Genomic DNA, 15,346 nt, shown 5'->3' on the forward strand with positions numbered 1-15,346 from the left:
ATGTTACAAGTGGCGGAACAGGCTATCGCTATTGGCTTATTTGTATGTCACTATACTGTGGTCAACCATTAAACATTTTCAAAGAGGATGGTCCATTCAGTTACTAACTTGAAGTGGCTACTGTAGCTCGCATGGAACTACATGTATTACAGTTCATACGTTTATTCTATGTTAAATGTCATAACGGTGGATTTGAGAAATCGGTCCCACCGGTTGAGAAAACAAACTCGTGTTTCTTTCAACTCAATTCGGTGAGTTTTTGGAACACGAGAAATGGGAGAAAAGGAAGAGTTGAACGAGTCCAAGTCCTCACCCGCTTCTGCGTTCGAGAAGGACGCATTTGAGCTGACAGTGGAAGATGTTTATGACATTTCATACGTCATTGGCAGAGATTTGTTGAAAATAATTAGTACAGGTGAGGAAGTCTCAGATTTGCAATTCAAAATTGTGCGTGTTTTGGAGATGTTTGAAACGTTAGTGAATAAGCACAACCTATCGCTGGAGGAGTTGAAAATGGAACGAGACAACTTGAAAAGTGAACTGGATAGAATCGTGAGAGAAAGTTCTGTCAGTCAGGAAGCGGTGAGTTTGATGTTTTCAGACCAGGAATCTTTAACAGTTGTGGACAGAATCGATACATTTAATTTCCCATAACGTGGTCATGTCTAACTGGACTAGGTTCTGTCAGGGTATGTTAAGGTTGTCTTACGTTTCACTGGGTTGCTATACACTATACTTTGCAACACAGTTGTGTGGACTCCTTTTTGTTATGAGTTTATCCCTTTAATCAATATCTTCTCTCAGCAAACACTAGGACCAAACAAACTGGTGGTAGACATGAAAGATCCCAACAGACCACGCTTCACAATGCAGGAGCTGAAGGAGGTGCTTCAGGAGAGGAACCAGCTCAAGGCACAGCTATTGGTGGCCCAGGAAGAGTTGCAGCTCTACAAGAGGTAGAATACAGAGCCAGGCCTGGCCAGTCCCCCCCCCAACCAACATTTACACATGTCTATGAAGTGCCTAAACCTATGACTTAAGTGTTGGACTGGCTGTCAAAGTGTGTACCTCACTCAGGGAGAGTGAGGTAGGGCTAGATCAAAGTTAGATGTAACTTTGTGGAATACAGCAAATCTTTAGGGAAAAAAGGTTATGTTACAGCGAACATACCAAAGCACAATCAATTGTGAGATACGACATATACATTTTGTGTGCTAGATTTTTTCAAAATACATCACCCAACAAAGCAAGCCTTTTACTATAGGCATAATTGTCAGAAACCATTTTTTTTCTGTCAAGTCCTTTCTCTGTAGCCTAAACCAAGCAGAAAATGCCGGAGTCTTTAGTGCTCGGAAAATGTATACTGAAGCAAACATTTCACCCACCTTTTTATATAAGAAAGTCTAATAATTCCACAGCTTTTGTCTTCATAAACTTTCACTCACATAGCCTACTATGGGATAATCTAGCCCAGCTTCTAGACAGATATACAGTTTCCAAAATAAAGGAAACACTTGAGTAAATGAGGGATACAAAGTATATTGAGTTGGTGACTGAGAAGGCCATGGCATATGGCTTACACAGTTAGAACTTTCATAAAACCATTCAGTGACAATTCAGTGGGCCATTCAGTGGGTCATTGTCATTGGAAGAGAACACTCCCATCAGGATATAAATATTTCACCATAGGTTGAAGGTGATCACTCAGAAGGGCTGTGTATTTATTGGCTTTTACCTTGCTCTCTAAGGGGTTTATTGGACCTATTGGACCTTTCAGGGAAATGCCCCACACAGCCATAACAGAACCGCCAGAACCCCTCACCTGCTTTCAATTTACTTTGTATGTCTGTCTAGAACAGGGATGGGCAACTGGCAGCTTTTGTAGGCCCGCGGATCAATTTAACAAGACAAACAAATTTACTCAGTCAGGTTCTCAACTTACTGTTGAGAGTTAGAATAGTAGAATACACAAGGTGCAATTTTGAAATTTGGTTGTGCATCAGCAGTTTTCCTGCTGACCGTCACTCAATTAGCCCATGTCAGCTAACATTTTTTAGATTGATAAGTTAGCTGGCTGCTAGACTATCTAAACTTGTAGTAATCATGGTCGAATTACTTACTGGGGGGCCCCCATTGACTTTGTTAGTCACTCACTCAGATATCATATTAAAAACGGCTAACATTTCTCTCCACCCTATGGCAAAATTAACAAGCTCTCACAATCTCACGTTTCTTCAAACGTCAAATTCTAAAGTGTTTTTAACACCCTGGGTTGCTCCTGCTGCTCTGCATCGTTCCATTTCTCCAAACATCACATTTCGAAGCTGCTGCTCTGTATCATTCCATTTCTCCAAAGGTCAACTTTTGAAGTTAAGTTTATGCACTCATTCACAAATGGTTAAGGTAAGGGTTGGGATAGTGGATAAAAAAAATGAAGTTTTTTTTAAAGTGTCTGCAACTGGGATCGAACACCCAACTTTCTGATCCAGAGTCATGGGATTACACACATCTCCGTAACAAACCCAAGCATACTTGATGGTAATAGCACACAGTTGCCCCTAGTGGCCGGTTTTAATGGAAGTTCCCGACGTCCTCAGGACATTGAAAGACATCCAATTTTGAAGTCAATCTTGAACGATCTCCCTGAGCCAAATGTATAGAATTGCATGGAATGAGTTATAAAATTGCTAAATAGATTTGCAGGAAATTAACTTTAAAACACTGTGGAGAGGAAGGCCGCTAAACTGTTTTGCTCGCAAGGTGGAGGGGAGACCCCAAAACTAAATTTCACTTAAGGCCCCCAAAAGGCTATGGCCGGTTCTGACCGCACGTGTGGGTATGGATGTGGGTACTCAGACCTGTGAGCCACTACGGCCCACTGATACATTCAGATTTTTTGTGGCCCCCACCACCATCAGTCGCTCATCCCTGGTCTAGAAACAGGACTAGATTTGCTACCCCATAATAGGCTACGTGAGTGAACATTTATGAAGACAAGCAGATGGTTGACATGACAGAAAGGTATGCAGATATATTCTTATCTAAAAAGGCAGGTGAAATGTTTGCTTCAGTATACATTTCTCAAGTGAAAGTTGTGTGTTGTGTCGCACAGGACTTGTGCATTTTCTGCTTGGTTTAGGCTACAGCGAAAGGCATTGAAAGAAAGAAATGGCTTCTGACAATACTCCTATATTAAAAGGCTTGTTGGGTGATGTGGTAAAGTCGGGCTGCTGTTCCCATCTTGCTTGGCAGAGATCTCAGAAAAGGTAAAAAGTTGTGAACCCGTAAATGTTTGTGGTATCTTAATCGATTAGGCTTCCCGAATTTACACTGAACAAAAAAATGCAATATGAAACAATTTCAAGATTTTACTTAGTTACAGTTCATATAAGGAAATCAGTCAATTGAATTAAATTATTTAGGCCCCACTCCTCTTCAATGGCTGTGTGAAGTTGCTGGATTTTGGAGGGAACTGGAAAACGCTGTCGTACACATCGATACAAAGAATCACAAACATGCTCAATCTGTGACATGTCTGGTGAGTATGCAGGCCATGGAAGAACCGGGACATTTTCAGCTTCTAGAAATGGTGTACAGTTCTGCGTGACATAGGGCGATGCATCATCATGCTGAAACATGAGGTGATTGCGGCGGATGAAAGGCACGACAATGGGTCTCAGGATCTCGTCATGGTATCTCTGTGCATTCAAATTGCCATCAATAAAATGCAATTGTGTTCATTGTCCATAGCGTATGCCTGCCAATACCATAACCCCATTGACACCATGGGACAGTCTGTTCACAACGTAGACATCAGCAAACCACTCGCCCACATGACGCCATACACGCTGTCTGCCACCTGCCCGGTACAGTTGAAACCGGGATTAATCCGTAAAGAGTACACTTCTCCAGCATGCCAGTGGCCATCGAAGGTGAGCATTTGCCCACTGAAGTTGGTTATGACGGTGAACTGCAGTCAGGTCAAGACACTGGTGAGGACGACGAGCACGCAGATGAGCATCCTTGAGACGATTTGACAGTTTGTGCAGAAATTCTTTGGTTGTACAAACCCAGTTGTCAGCTGTCCGGGTGGCTGGTCTCAGACATTCCTGCAGGTGAAGAAGCCAGATGTGTAGGTCCTGGGCTGGCGTGGTTACATTTGGGCTGCAGTTGTGAGGCCGGTTGGACCCGCTGACAAATTCTCTAAAACAACATTGAAGGCGGCTTATGGTAGCGAAATGAACATTAAATTCTTTGGCAACAGCTCTGATGGACATTCCTGCAATCAGCATGCCATTTGCATGCTCCCTCAACTTGAGACACTTGTGGCACTGTGTTGTGTAACAAAACTGCACATTTTAGAGCAGCCTTTTGTTCCCAGCACAAGGTTCACCTGTGTAATGATCATGCTGTCTAATCAGCTTGTTGATATGCCACACTTGGCAGGTGGATGGATTATCTTGGCAAAGGAGAAATGCTCACTAATAGGGATTTAAACAAATTGAGAGAAGTAAGCTTTTAGTGCGTGCGGAACATTTCTGGGATATTTTATTTCAGCACTTTACATGTTGCATTTATATTTTTGTTCAGTGTATGTTCGCTGAGAGAATGTAATTACTGTCAGTAGATTTGCTGTATTCCTCAGGGGAGAGGCACTTTGAGACAGTCCAACACTAATTTGGAGAAGTTTAGGCAGTTAGACAAATTCCCTAAATTTGCTGCTGTTCCCCTTTTAATGAAGTGCTCTGTACTTGCAGCGGGATGCACTCACAGGGCAAGCATGCCATGGTAAAGGCTGACCTGGAATTTCCATCCCCTTCGGTTCCTAACACAACAGATGAGACTAAAGAAGAGGAACCAAAAGAGGAAAATACCATCAGAAAGCTGTAAGCAATGAGCTTTTTTTCACAAATGAACTTTGCATAACTATTTAACATCCATAGTGAAGTGTGTGAAAAGCATGTAGTTTGAAGAGGTTGATTTACACTGAAAAAACATGAAGTATTTCAGAGACATTCATCATGGTATCACAGGGTAGACAACCAGGGGTAGTTTGTTTTCACAGTCCATCTCTGCCTTATGACCTGCTTGTGACCGGCGGGCTGTTTGGGCTGATGCTGTGTGATTGAATGAAGAGAGAAAGCAGATGTAACTGTTGCTGACCACTTCGAGGCCAGCTTGGCTGTTATGGTCTGCACTCCCCCTTCACCTCCTTTGTAAATACCAGTAACTTCTAGGGACCTAAATTGTGTTGGCAAAAACAAATTGCAGAGCAAGCTTTCTCAAATGCATTCTGAACTAATGTCTTTATTTGTAGGTTTTCATTCAGGCGGAAATGAGGACAACCGGTGTGAGAAGGACCTGAAGCATTAACACCAACGATAAACCAAACATTTTTATGCACACGTTTTTCCTATGCTTCCTTTGTACTAGGATCATTTAACTTTAACGGAATGGCATTTTAAACTCTAGAATAATTAAGCCTTTTAAAAGTATCTCAGCATTGTGTTTTTATAGATGTCATTAATAGTTAAGGGAAAATTCCTATTTCTGCACTTTAGGTATAATAACATGGTAGATGCACACAACTCATGTTTCCTTGAACTTTGTACAAAAATGAGCTGTAACAGAGGATTCCTTTTTGGTTGAACATTAAATCACTACTTGGTTCAAACTCTGGATGGACAGATGGAACCTTGCAAAGACCAACATTCAAGCCGGGGGTTACAACAGGAGCCCCAGTAGAGACAGGACCTCCAAGACTACATGAGCACTCTGCCATTGGAATGTTTTAGCAAATAGGATTTTCTTTTTATGTACACTGAGTATACAAAACATTAACACCTGCTCTTACGAGACTGACTAGGTGAAAGCTATGATCCCTTATAAGTGTCACTTGTTAAATCCACTTAAATCAGTGTAGATTAAGGGGAGGAGACAGGTTAAAGGATTTTTAAGCTCTGAGACATGGATTTTGCATGTGTACCATTCAGAGTGGGACTGGGCAAGACCAGTACCGTTGAACAGTGTATGGTATTAGGTGCCAAGCGCACCGGTTTGTGTCAAATAATTGCAACGCTGCTAGTTTTTCCCCCCACACTCAATAATTTCTCATATCAAGAATGGTCCACCACCTAAAGGACATCCAGCCAACTTGACAACTGTGGAAAGCATTGGAGTCAATGTGCCAGCACCCCTGTGGCGGCACACTGCACAGGAGCCTATATAAAAAGAGTTGACATTGTTCACCCTGAATTTTTTAAATGGAAGTTCTAGACATTTTCTTTGCTATTTACTGAGTGATTGAACTTAACTTTTATACTAGCACAAAGGGCTTTTGAACTACCATTTGACCTCAAACAATTGAGCAGCTGTAAAGAAAGCAATTTTAAATATTACTGTTATAAAATCACACCAAATATATTTAATCTGTTGCACGTTGTGAAATACTCATACAAGGATGCTGGACTGTTGCACATTGTGAAATACTCATACAAGGATGCTGGACTGTTGCACGTTGTGAAATACTCATACAAGGATGCTGGACTGTTGCACGTTGTGAAATACTCATACAAGGATGCTGGACTGTTGCACGTTGTGAAATACTCATACAAGGATGCTGGACTGTTGCACGTTGTGAAATACTCATACAAGGATGCTGGACTGTTGCACGTCTGAATATTAATAAGCTTGCCTTTCTATGCTTTGAAAAAAAAAACGAGCTTCCATGCTAGCCAGATTTATGAAAAGATTTGTCTATGTACACAGTTCATTTGTTCAAAAAGAGCAACTTACATTTTATTCAAAATTCATTTGGATGTTTCACCCATTGCAACAAAAGCTACATTTTCAAATCAAGTATAAGCTGTTCTCCCCGAAGCCAGGAGAGCATTGACGTTCCTATGCAACATATTGTTGCATCAACTAGAACCATACATAGCTTGATAAATTAATCACTTATATAAAAGCAACCTAAAAACAATAGCTAGTATGTTAAATATATTTCACACATCATGGACACACTGGCCTTAATATGTATAAAAACTCCATCCAAATCCAGCAATAAATTGATAGTTTTAAAAACAAATTTAACCCATGTGCCATCTTAAAAGGTTGTCTTCCACCTTGTTCATACTGCCACCGTTTTGCCCAAACAGGCACACTTAATTTGTCTCACCGGAAAGCAGTTTGCACCTTAGGACCAATGGAATGGATTTTAAAACAAAAAGAGAACAGGTTCTCTTTTTGAAGAAATGACTGCACCTAGTCATTCTCTTGAGAGAATACTCTGGTGGAACATCAGTATTTGAGCCATGGGTGAGCACATATTGATTCCTTGCTACGGTCACCGTAGTCATAAACCAGTTCTTCCTCTGCCTCAATGTCCCTTGAAGCCACCAGTATGAGATGAGGTATTCCATCCATGTCATGGAGCTTGGTCTGGCAGTTGCCATTTTTACTGTGGTTTAGCAGCCTTCCCAGACGAGTTGATTCTTTTGTAGCATCAACACTGTAGAGGAAATGAAAGATTTGAAAACATCCACGAGCTAGCTGACAATAGTGGCAATACATACACTGAGTATACAAAAACATTAACACCTGCTCTTTCTATGACACCAGGTGAAAACCATGGTCCCTTATTGAGGTCACTTGTTAAATCTACTTCAAAAATCACTATATATATTTTTTTAACCCCTCTGTGTAGACAGGGAGGAGACCGGTTGAAGAATGATTTTTAAGCCTTGAGACATGATTGTGTACGAAAGCCATTCGGAGGGTGAATGGGCAAGACAAGATTTAGGTGCCTTTGAATGGGGTAGGGTAGTAGGTGCCAGGCACACCATTTGTGTGTGTGCAACTCAATATTAGGAAGGTGTTTCTAATGTTGTGTACTCTGTGTATGTCAGGGTTACTTAATATAAACTGAAAATTAAGTGTGTGTAGATGACTTACCAGTAGGTTTTGCTGAGATAGTGAAAATAGTACATGTAGCAGCCAGTCCCAGGGTCTTGGGCATACAGAGCCTCTCTCTTCTTGGCATCAGTCAGATGCAACAAGTCACCGTGATACTCAATTACAAACTGACCCTTCTTGAAACATCTGACAGCAAACACTCCTCTTCCCTTCCCTTCTATATTTTTTACCTAATTGGGGTTTAAGTAGGTAAAAATCAAATTCCAGGTTCAGATGATCAGGGTCAGTAAAATATGACTTTCATTTCAAAACCAACCTGCAGTCCTTCTTCAACTCCATGTTTTATCAGGTCATCAAGCTGTCGTTGTTCTTCGTTCTGTTGGCAGAGTGTGGTTTTTAATGAGTAATTAAAGTGACTCAAATATTAAGGCTGTCAAACAATACAGATAATTAAAAACATGACTCTGTAGTTTGAATTTACTCAAATTAGATCCTAAAGAAAGATTTGTCCATTTTGAAAGCAGCGCATTGTGTTGCTCCCGAGTGGCGCAGCGGTTCAAGACACTGCATCTCAGTGCAAGGGGTGTCACTACAGTCCCTCGTTTGAATCCAGGCTTTATCACATCCGGCCGTGATTGGGAGTCTGGCGCACAATTACGCCGGATTGGGCAGCGCACAATTGTTCAGCGTCGTCCAGGTTTAGCCAGGGTAGGCAGTGATTGCAAATAATAATTTGTTCATAACTGACTTGCCTAGTTAAATAAAGGTTACATTTACAGGCATACTATGCTTTGATTGTAAAGGAAGGATCAATGTTCTTGAAGTTTAACACTTGAGTGAACACACAAGTAGTCTAAGCTTCAGCCGTTCTAAATGATGCTCTCCCAAGTTCAAATTGGAGGGTTTACAATAAGGAGAAAACATTTAAACCTGGCCAACAATTATGAATTCCACAGAAGAAAATCCCTGATCAGCCAGGTCTGAGTTCATGTATGTAATACAGCTAGCTATTAGATGTAGCCTAGGCTACTTATTCATAACCATGTTCTTCAACATTAACTAGTTCAAGCTGCTACTACTAGAATTGAGAGCATTTGCTTAAATCTTGACCTGAGAATTACATTATAAAAAAACACACCACACTAGATGAATGGATGTCCAATTCTGACTAAAATCATTGTAGGAAGTTTAGTGTTCAAGAGGCATCCATTTACTACACATTATTCAATTCTGAGCAATACTTTTTTTTTGGGGGGGGGGGGGGGGTAGTATAGTTGATCCTGAAGCACAACTCACTTTGGCATTATATACTGACCTTCAATTCAGCTTTGCTTTTTCTGGAACTCCGTCTAATCGGATAATAATCTGTGACCTTCCTGTTTTGGGCAGCACTGCCTTGTGCTCTGGATGAAAAGAGAATACATTATTCCATTCTGAAAAAAGCATATGCGCCAATGGTCAGATGATCTGGTCATGAAGCGCTGGCCTGACCAACAAATACTGTTCTCCATTTAAACAAATGTTTTATTGACATGTCAGCATGACTTACTTTTTGGCTTTTTGACTAGCCCTCCTCTTAGATTTGGGCATGGGGACATCTTGCGCAAGCCCTGGATTGGGGTGCGATTTTGGATCCACCTCGCCCTTCAAGGTAGTTGTTCCTCTGATTCGAGGAGCCAAGCGGGTCTTCGCTTTATTCTCCTCTTGCCGAGACACACCAGCTTGAGAGTTAACTTGATTCGGTCTCACTGAATAGAATAGTTTGGAATGAAGCACAATGTACATCAGACCTGGTTGCATAAGCAAAACATACAACTAATTGTTTATTTAGGCAGTGTCATAAGACATTGATCAGTGGACACTGCTGCTATTCACACACAGGAAATTATTCTGAAGGTCACTTAACGCCGATCTCCTGACTAACAAATAATTTAGAGGTAACCAAAACATATGGAGCGCAATTGTTGCATGGCTCGAGGTCCTGGGTATGAACTCCGCCCTGTGCAACTGGGTCCTGGACTTCCTGATGGGCTGCCCCTCAGGTGGTGAAGGTAGGCAACAGCACCACTACGCTGATCCTCAACAACAACAAGGGTGCATACTCCACCCCCTCCTGTACACCCATGACTGCATGGCCACGCACGACATCTCCAACTCAATCAAGTTTGCAGACAACAACAGTGGAAAGCCTAATTACCAACGACAACAGTAAAGTCCCTGGCAGAGTGGTGCCATGAAAATAACCTCTCCCTCAACAAAACAGCTGATCGTGGACTTCAGGAGACAGCACGGCGCCATCGACGTGGCTGCAGCGGAGAAGGTGAAAAGCGTCAAGTTCCTCAGTGTACACATCACTGACAATCTGAAATGGTCCACCCAGACAGGGTGGTGGTGAAGGTGCAACAGCAGCTCTTCAACCTCAGGAGGCTAAAGAAATTTGGCTTGGCCCATAGACCCACAAACTTCTGCCCTCCAGGACGACGTCGACAGCACCCGCCGTCACAGGAAGGCCAAGAAGATAAAGGACCTCAGCCACCCGAGCCATAGCCTGTTCACCCCGCTACAATCCAGAAGGCGAGATCAGTACACATACAGCAAAGCTGGAACCAAGACACTGAAAAACAGCTTCTCTCTCTCGCTCAAGGCCATTAGACTGTTAAAGTCACCACTAGTTGGCCCCTGCCCTGAACTTCTGTCACTAGACAGCTACCACCCGGTTACACTACCATGCACCGTAAAGGCTGTTGCCCTATGTACATAGTCATGGAACACTGGTCACATTAAAATAATGTTTACATACTGTTTTACCCACTTCATATGTATATACTGTATTCTAGTCAAGGCCCATCCTATAACTTCTGCTGTACATATACTACATACTCTAGCCCTAGTCTATTCATCCCATCACACAACCAAAAGTGTGTGGACACCTGCTCGAACATCTCATTCCATAATCATGGGCATTCAAATTGTTTTATTATTTCACCTTTATTTAACCAGTTAGGCCAATTGAGAACAAGTTCTCTTTTACAACTGTGACCTGGCCAAGATAAAGCAAAGCAATAAAAAGAGTTAAACCTACAGTCTATAACACAATAGAAAAAAAAATGTACAGTGTGTGCAAATGTATTAAGAGTAGGGAGGTACAGCAATAAATAGGCCATAGAGGCAAAATAATTACAATTTAGCATTAACACTGGAGTGAGACACTGGGGTGCAAAAGAGCAAGAAAATAAATAAATGTGGGGATCAGGTAGTTGGGTGTGCTATTTACAGATTGGTGGTGTACAGGTACAGTGACCGGTAAGCTGCTCTGACAGCTGATGCTTAAAGTTAGAGGGAGATATGTCTCCAGCTTAAGTGATTTTTACAATTCGTTCCAGTCATGTCTCCAGCTTAAGTGATTTTTACAATTTGTTCCAGTCATTGGCAGCAGAGAACTGGAAGGAAAGGCGGCCAAAGTAAGTGTTAATATGGAGTTGGTCCCCCCTTTGCTGCAATAACAGCCTCCACTCTTCTGGGAAGGCTTTCCACTAGATGTTGGAACATTGCTGCAGGGACTTGCTTCCATTCAGCCACAAGAGCATTAGTGAGGTCGGGCACGGATGTTGGGCGGTTAGGCCTGGCTCGGTCGGCATTCCGATTCATCCCAAAGTTGTTTGATGGGATTGAGGTCAGGGCTCTGTGCAGGCCAGTCAAGTTCTTCCACACTGATCGACAAACCATTTCTGTATGGACCTCACTTTCTGCATGGGGGCATACCTAGCCTGAACCTTGAAAAACAGCCCCAGACCATTATTCCTCCACCAAACTTTAGTTGGCACAATGCATTGGGGCAGGTAGCGTTCTCCTGGCATCCGCCAAACCCAGATTCGTACGTTGGACTGCGAGACGGTGAAGCGCGAGTCATCACTCCAGAGAATGCGTTTCCACTATTCCAGAGTTCAATGGCGGCGAGCTTTACACCACTCCAACCGACACTTGGCATTGCTCATGGTGATCTTAGGCTGTGCACGGCTGCTCGGCCACAGAAACCCATTTCATGAAGCTCCCGACAAGCAGTTATTGTGCAGATGTTGCATCCAGAGTTAGTTTGGAATGCAGTAGTGAGTGTTGCAACCGAGGACAGATTATTATTTTACACGCTTCAGCACTAGGCGGTCCCACTCTGTGAGCTTGTGTGGCCTACCACTATGCGGCTGTGCAGTTGTTGCTCCTATACGTTTCCACTTCACAATAACAGCACTTACAGTTGACCGGACTGACTTGTTGGAAAGGTGGCATCCTATGATGGTGCCACATTGAAAGTCACTGAGCTCTTCAGTAAGGTATTCTACTGCCAATATTTGTCTATGCAGATTGCATGGATCAATTTTAAACACCTGTCAGCAACAGGTGTGGCTGAAATGTCCAAATCCACTCATTTGAACTGATGTCCACATACTTTTGTATATAGTGCAGCAGAAGGGGGGGGGGGGGGGGGGCAATAGCATATTTAAGGCCCATGATTTTTGAATGAGATGGTCGATGAGCAGGTGTCCACATACTTTTGGTCATGTAGTGTATACACACTGCTCGTTCTAATATTTAGATAGAATATTTATTTTACATGTGTGTATTAATGTATATATATATACACTCTTTTTTCCCGACTGTGTTATTGACTTGTTAATTGTTTACTCCGTGTGCAACTCTGTGTTGTCTGTTCACACTGCTATGCTTTATCTTGGCCAGGTCGCAGTTGCAAATGAGAACTTGTTCTCAACTAGCCTACCTGGTTAAATAAAGGTGAAATTAAAAAATAAAAATATTACTGCACTGTTCAAGCTAGGAACACAAAACAAGTATTTTGCTATAAAATCTGCTAAATACGTATATGCGACCAAGACTATTTTCTTTGACATCTGATGGGTTTTAAAGGTTTTATTCAGACAATAATCAATATTGCATGGTTTAGAAAACGAGATGGTAGAAGTCCATTGTCAATATTGGTGGTGGATGGGAATAACAAATGGTGGGTTACCTTTCCCTTGCGTTGATTTCTCAGTTTGTGGAGTCAATTTCTCAGGAACATTTTCCTCTTGGCTGAGAGAACTTGAGTTGTTGCACAGAGGAGATTTGGGTTTGCTGGGACTCCACAAACTTGGTAAAGTGGTCTGACCATTACCTGCATCCTGCAACACATTAATGTTTTCATAATGGGTGAATGTATGCAACATGCACTGGTCTAACTTAGCTAGCAAACACCTGAGAAGTATTGATGACCAATACCAGACTGTATTAGTGCTATATTTCCAACACAATAGCAAGTTACCCCATTAAATTCTGGTTTATTTTCCTTTGTCTCCTTTTCGATTTGTTTGGGCTGAAGGGTTCCCTCGGGTCTCTTGTAGGTGGTCTGCATTTTTTTCTTCCCTTTGAAGGCAGTCATGTCTGGAGGTTAGTTAGGTTGACCTTGATATAGCCAACCATATCAATAGCATATCCAAGGGTTATTTTAGCTAGCTAGTTAGTCCCCAAAAATTGGGGATAAAAATAAACAAGTAGGGCACCGAGGCAGAGCACATTAATACAAAAACCACCATACAGAAAAATATTAATAAAATGAGGACAGATCGCATTTCATCATACATCAAATATTATTTGTACTGCACAATGCTCTGTTACTAGCTATTAGTAAAAACTACAAATTCATCGTTACTTGAAAATGTACATTTACGAATGAATATATATTCATCTCAAATGTAACTTCTCAATTTTATCAAAATAAAATACATTTAACGACTCTCTCTAGCTTACTTTTGTCAAATTAGAGACATAACGTGCTACCACTGTACTAAGTAACGTTGGATAACTGACTAAAGTTAACTTCCTCAAAACATGCCTGTTTCGCTACTTACCTTTCGCCATTTCAACTCTACAAAAACTAGACAGTATATGCACGAATTTACGTTATAAGTTTTTGCAGTGTTCGCGTGTTCCTCGTTACGTTACACTGGCAAACAAACGCATAACCAGAAACCGACTAACCAAGTCACCACCACGCACCGTGCCCACAATAACAACTATTTAAAAATCTAGCTACTGCGTCCCTGATTGGTTAAACACTACTCTAGTAGCATGTGATTGGCATGGCGCGAAATACACGTCAGAAGCCAAAATGTATCTAGTTTCTTTGAGTCTGCCCTTGACTTGATAATTTAAAAAAACACGAATTCGTGCATTGCAAATCTAGTTTCTTTGAGTCTGCCCTTGACTTGATAATTAAAAAAAACACGAATTCGTGCATTGCAAATCTATTCAAAATCTCAGTAAGCAAGTAGGCTACATCATGTTTCTGTTTCCCCAATATGTGTCAATTGATATACACTGCTCAAAAAAATAAAGGGAACACTAAAATAACACATCCTAGATCTGAATGAATGAAATATTCTTATTAAATACTTTTTTATTTACATAGTTGAATGTGCTGACAACAAAATCACACAAAAATTATCAATGGAAATCAAATGTATCAACCCATGGAGGTCTGGATTTGGAGTCACACTCAAAATTAAAGTGGAAAACCACACTACAGGCTGATCCAACTTTGATGTAATGTCCTTAAAACAAGTCAAAAATGAGGCTCAGTAGTGTGTGGCCTCCACGTGCCTGTATGACCTCCCTACAACACCTGGGCATGCTCCTGATGAGGTGGCGGATGGTCTCCTAAGGGATCTCCTCCCAGACTTGGACTAAAGCATCTGCCAACTCCTGGACAGTCTGTTGTGCAATGTGGCGTTGGTGGATGGAGCAAGACATGATGTCCCAGATGTGCTCAATTGGATTCAGGTCTGGGGAACGGGCGGGCCAGTCCATAGCATCAATGCCTTCCTCTTGCAGGAACTGCTGACACACTCCAGCCACATGACGTCTAGCATTGTCTTGCATTAGGAGGAACCCAGGGCCAACCGCACCAGCACCAGCATTTCGGTACCTAATGGCAGTCAGGCTACCTCTGGCGAGCACATGGAGGGCTGTGCAGCCCCCCAAAGAAATGCCACCCCACACCATGACTGACCCACCGCCAAACCGGTCATGCTGGAGTATGTTGCAGGCAGCAGAACGTTCTCCACGGCGTCTCCAGACTGTCACGTCTGTCACATGTGCTCAGTGTGAACCTGCTTTCCTCTGTGAAGAGCACAGGGCGCCATTATTTTTTTGAGCAGTGTATATTTTCATCTGATAACGATAAATGTTACTTTCAAATATGATTTGTTCTCATCTTCTGTTTCCGTTTCTATTTTGGGACTTGCTTTCCCAGTTACACTACACTACACTACACTACACTACACTATTTTTTTGAGTTACGTTATCCGTATTACTGGCACAGGCTACAGGAGCTGTATGGTCAGTCATCAATTTTTTTTATTCAGTCATCTGAGTTTGACAT

At 41.9% G+C, this 15,346-nt stretch overlaps 2 protein-coding genes across 6 annotated transcripts; one reads left to right on the forward strand and one right to left on the reverse strand.

Moving 5' to 3' along the window:
- Positions 1–5,403, forward strand: LOC110525700 (RILP-like protein 2). 2 transcript variants are annotated; one of them, XM_090237556.1, is made up of 4 exons: positions 1–582; positions 805–956; positions 4,758–4,886; positions 5,318–5,403. In XM_090237556.1, the coding sequence occupies exons 1-4, from the start codon at positions 274–276 to the stop codon at positions 5,337–5,339; spliced, it is 612 nt and encodes a 203-aa protein (XP_090093682.1). In that variant the 5' UTR covers positions 1–273; the 3' UTR covers positions 5,340–5,403. The 2 variants fall into 2 exon arrangements, with proteins under 2 accessions (XP_090093682.1, XP_090093683.1); XM_090237557.1 differs by having other exon boundaries at positions 71–415.
- A 1,369-nt stretch (positions 5,404–6,772) lies between these two features.
- On the reverse strand, positions 6,773–13,968 carry kmt5ab (lysine methyltransferase 5Ab). Of its 4 annotated transcripts, none has more exons than XM_021606065.3 (8): positions 13,815–13,968; positions 13,229–13,329; positions 12,938–13,088; positions 9,464–9,662; positions 9,230–9,317; positions 8,231–8,290; positions 7,954–8,144; positions 6,773–7,510 (listed from the first exon to the last, which is right to left on the reverse strand). In XM_021606065.3, the coding sequence occupies exons 1-8, from the start codon at positions 13,822–13,824 to the stop codon at positions 7,300–7,302; spliced, it is 1,011 nt and encodes a 336-aa protein (XP_021461740.3). In that variant the 5' UTR covers positions 13,825–13,968; the 3' UTR covers positions 6,773–7,299. The 4 variants fall into 4 exon arrangements, with proteins under 4 accessions (XP_021461740.3, XP_021461739.3, XP_090093681.1 ...); XM_021606064.3 differs by having other exon boundaries at positions 13,229–13,347; XM_090237555.1 differs by lacking the exon at positions 7,954–8,144.
- Positions 13,969–15,346: the final 1,378 nt, after the last annotated feature.

This window comes from Oncorhynchus mykiss, chromosome 6 (genome assembly GCF_057628025.1).
Source record: "Oncorhynchus mykiss isolate SJ-2025 chromosome 6, ASM5762802v1, whole genome shotgun sequence".
Taxonomy (NCBI): Eukaryota; Metazoa; Chordata; class Actinopteri; order Salmoniformes; family Salmonidae; genus Oncorhynchus; species Oncorhynchus mykiss.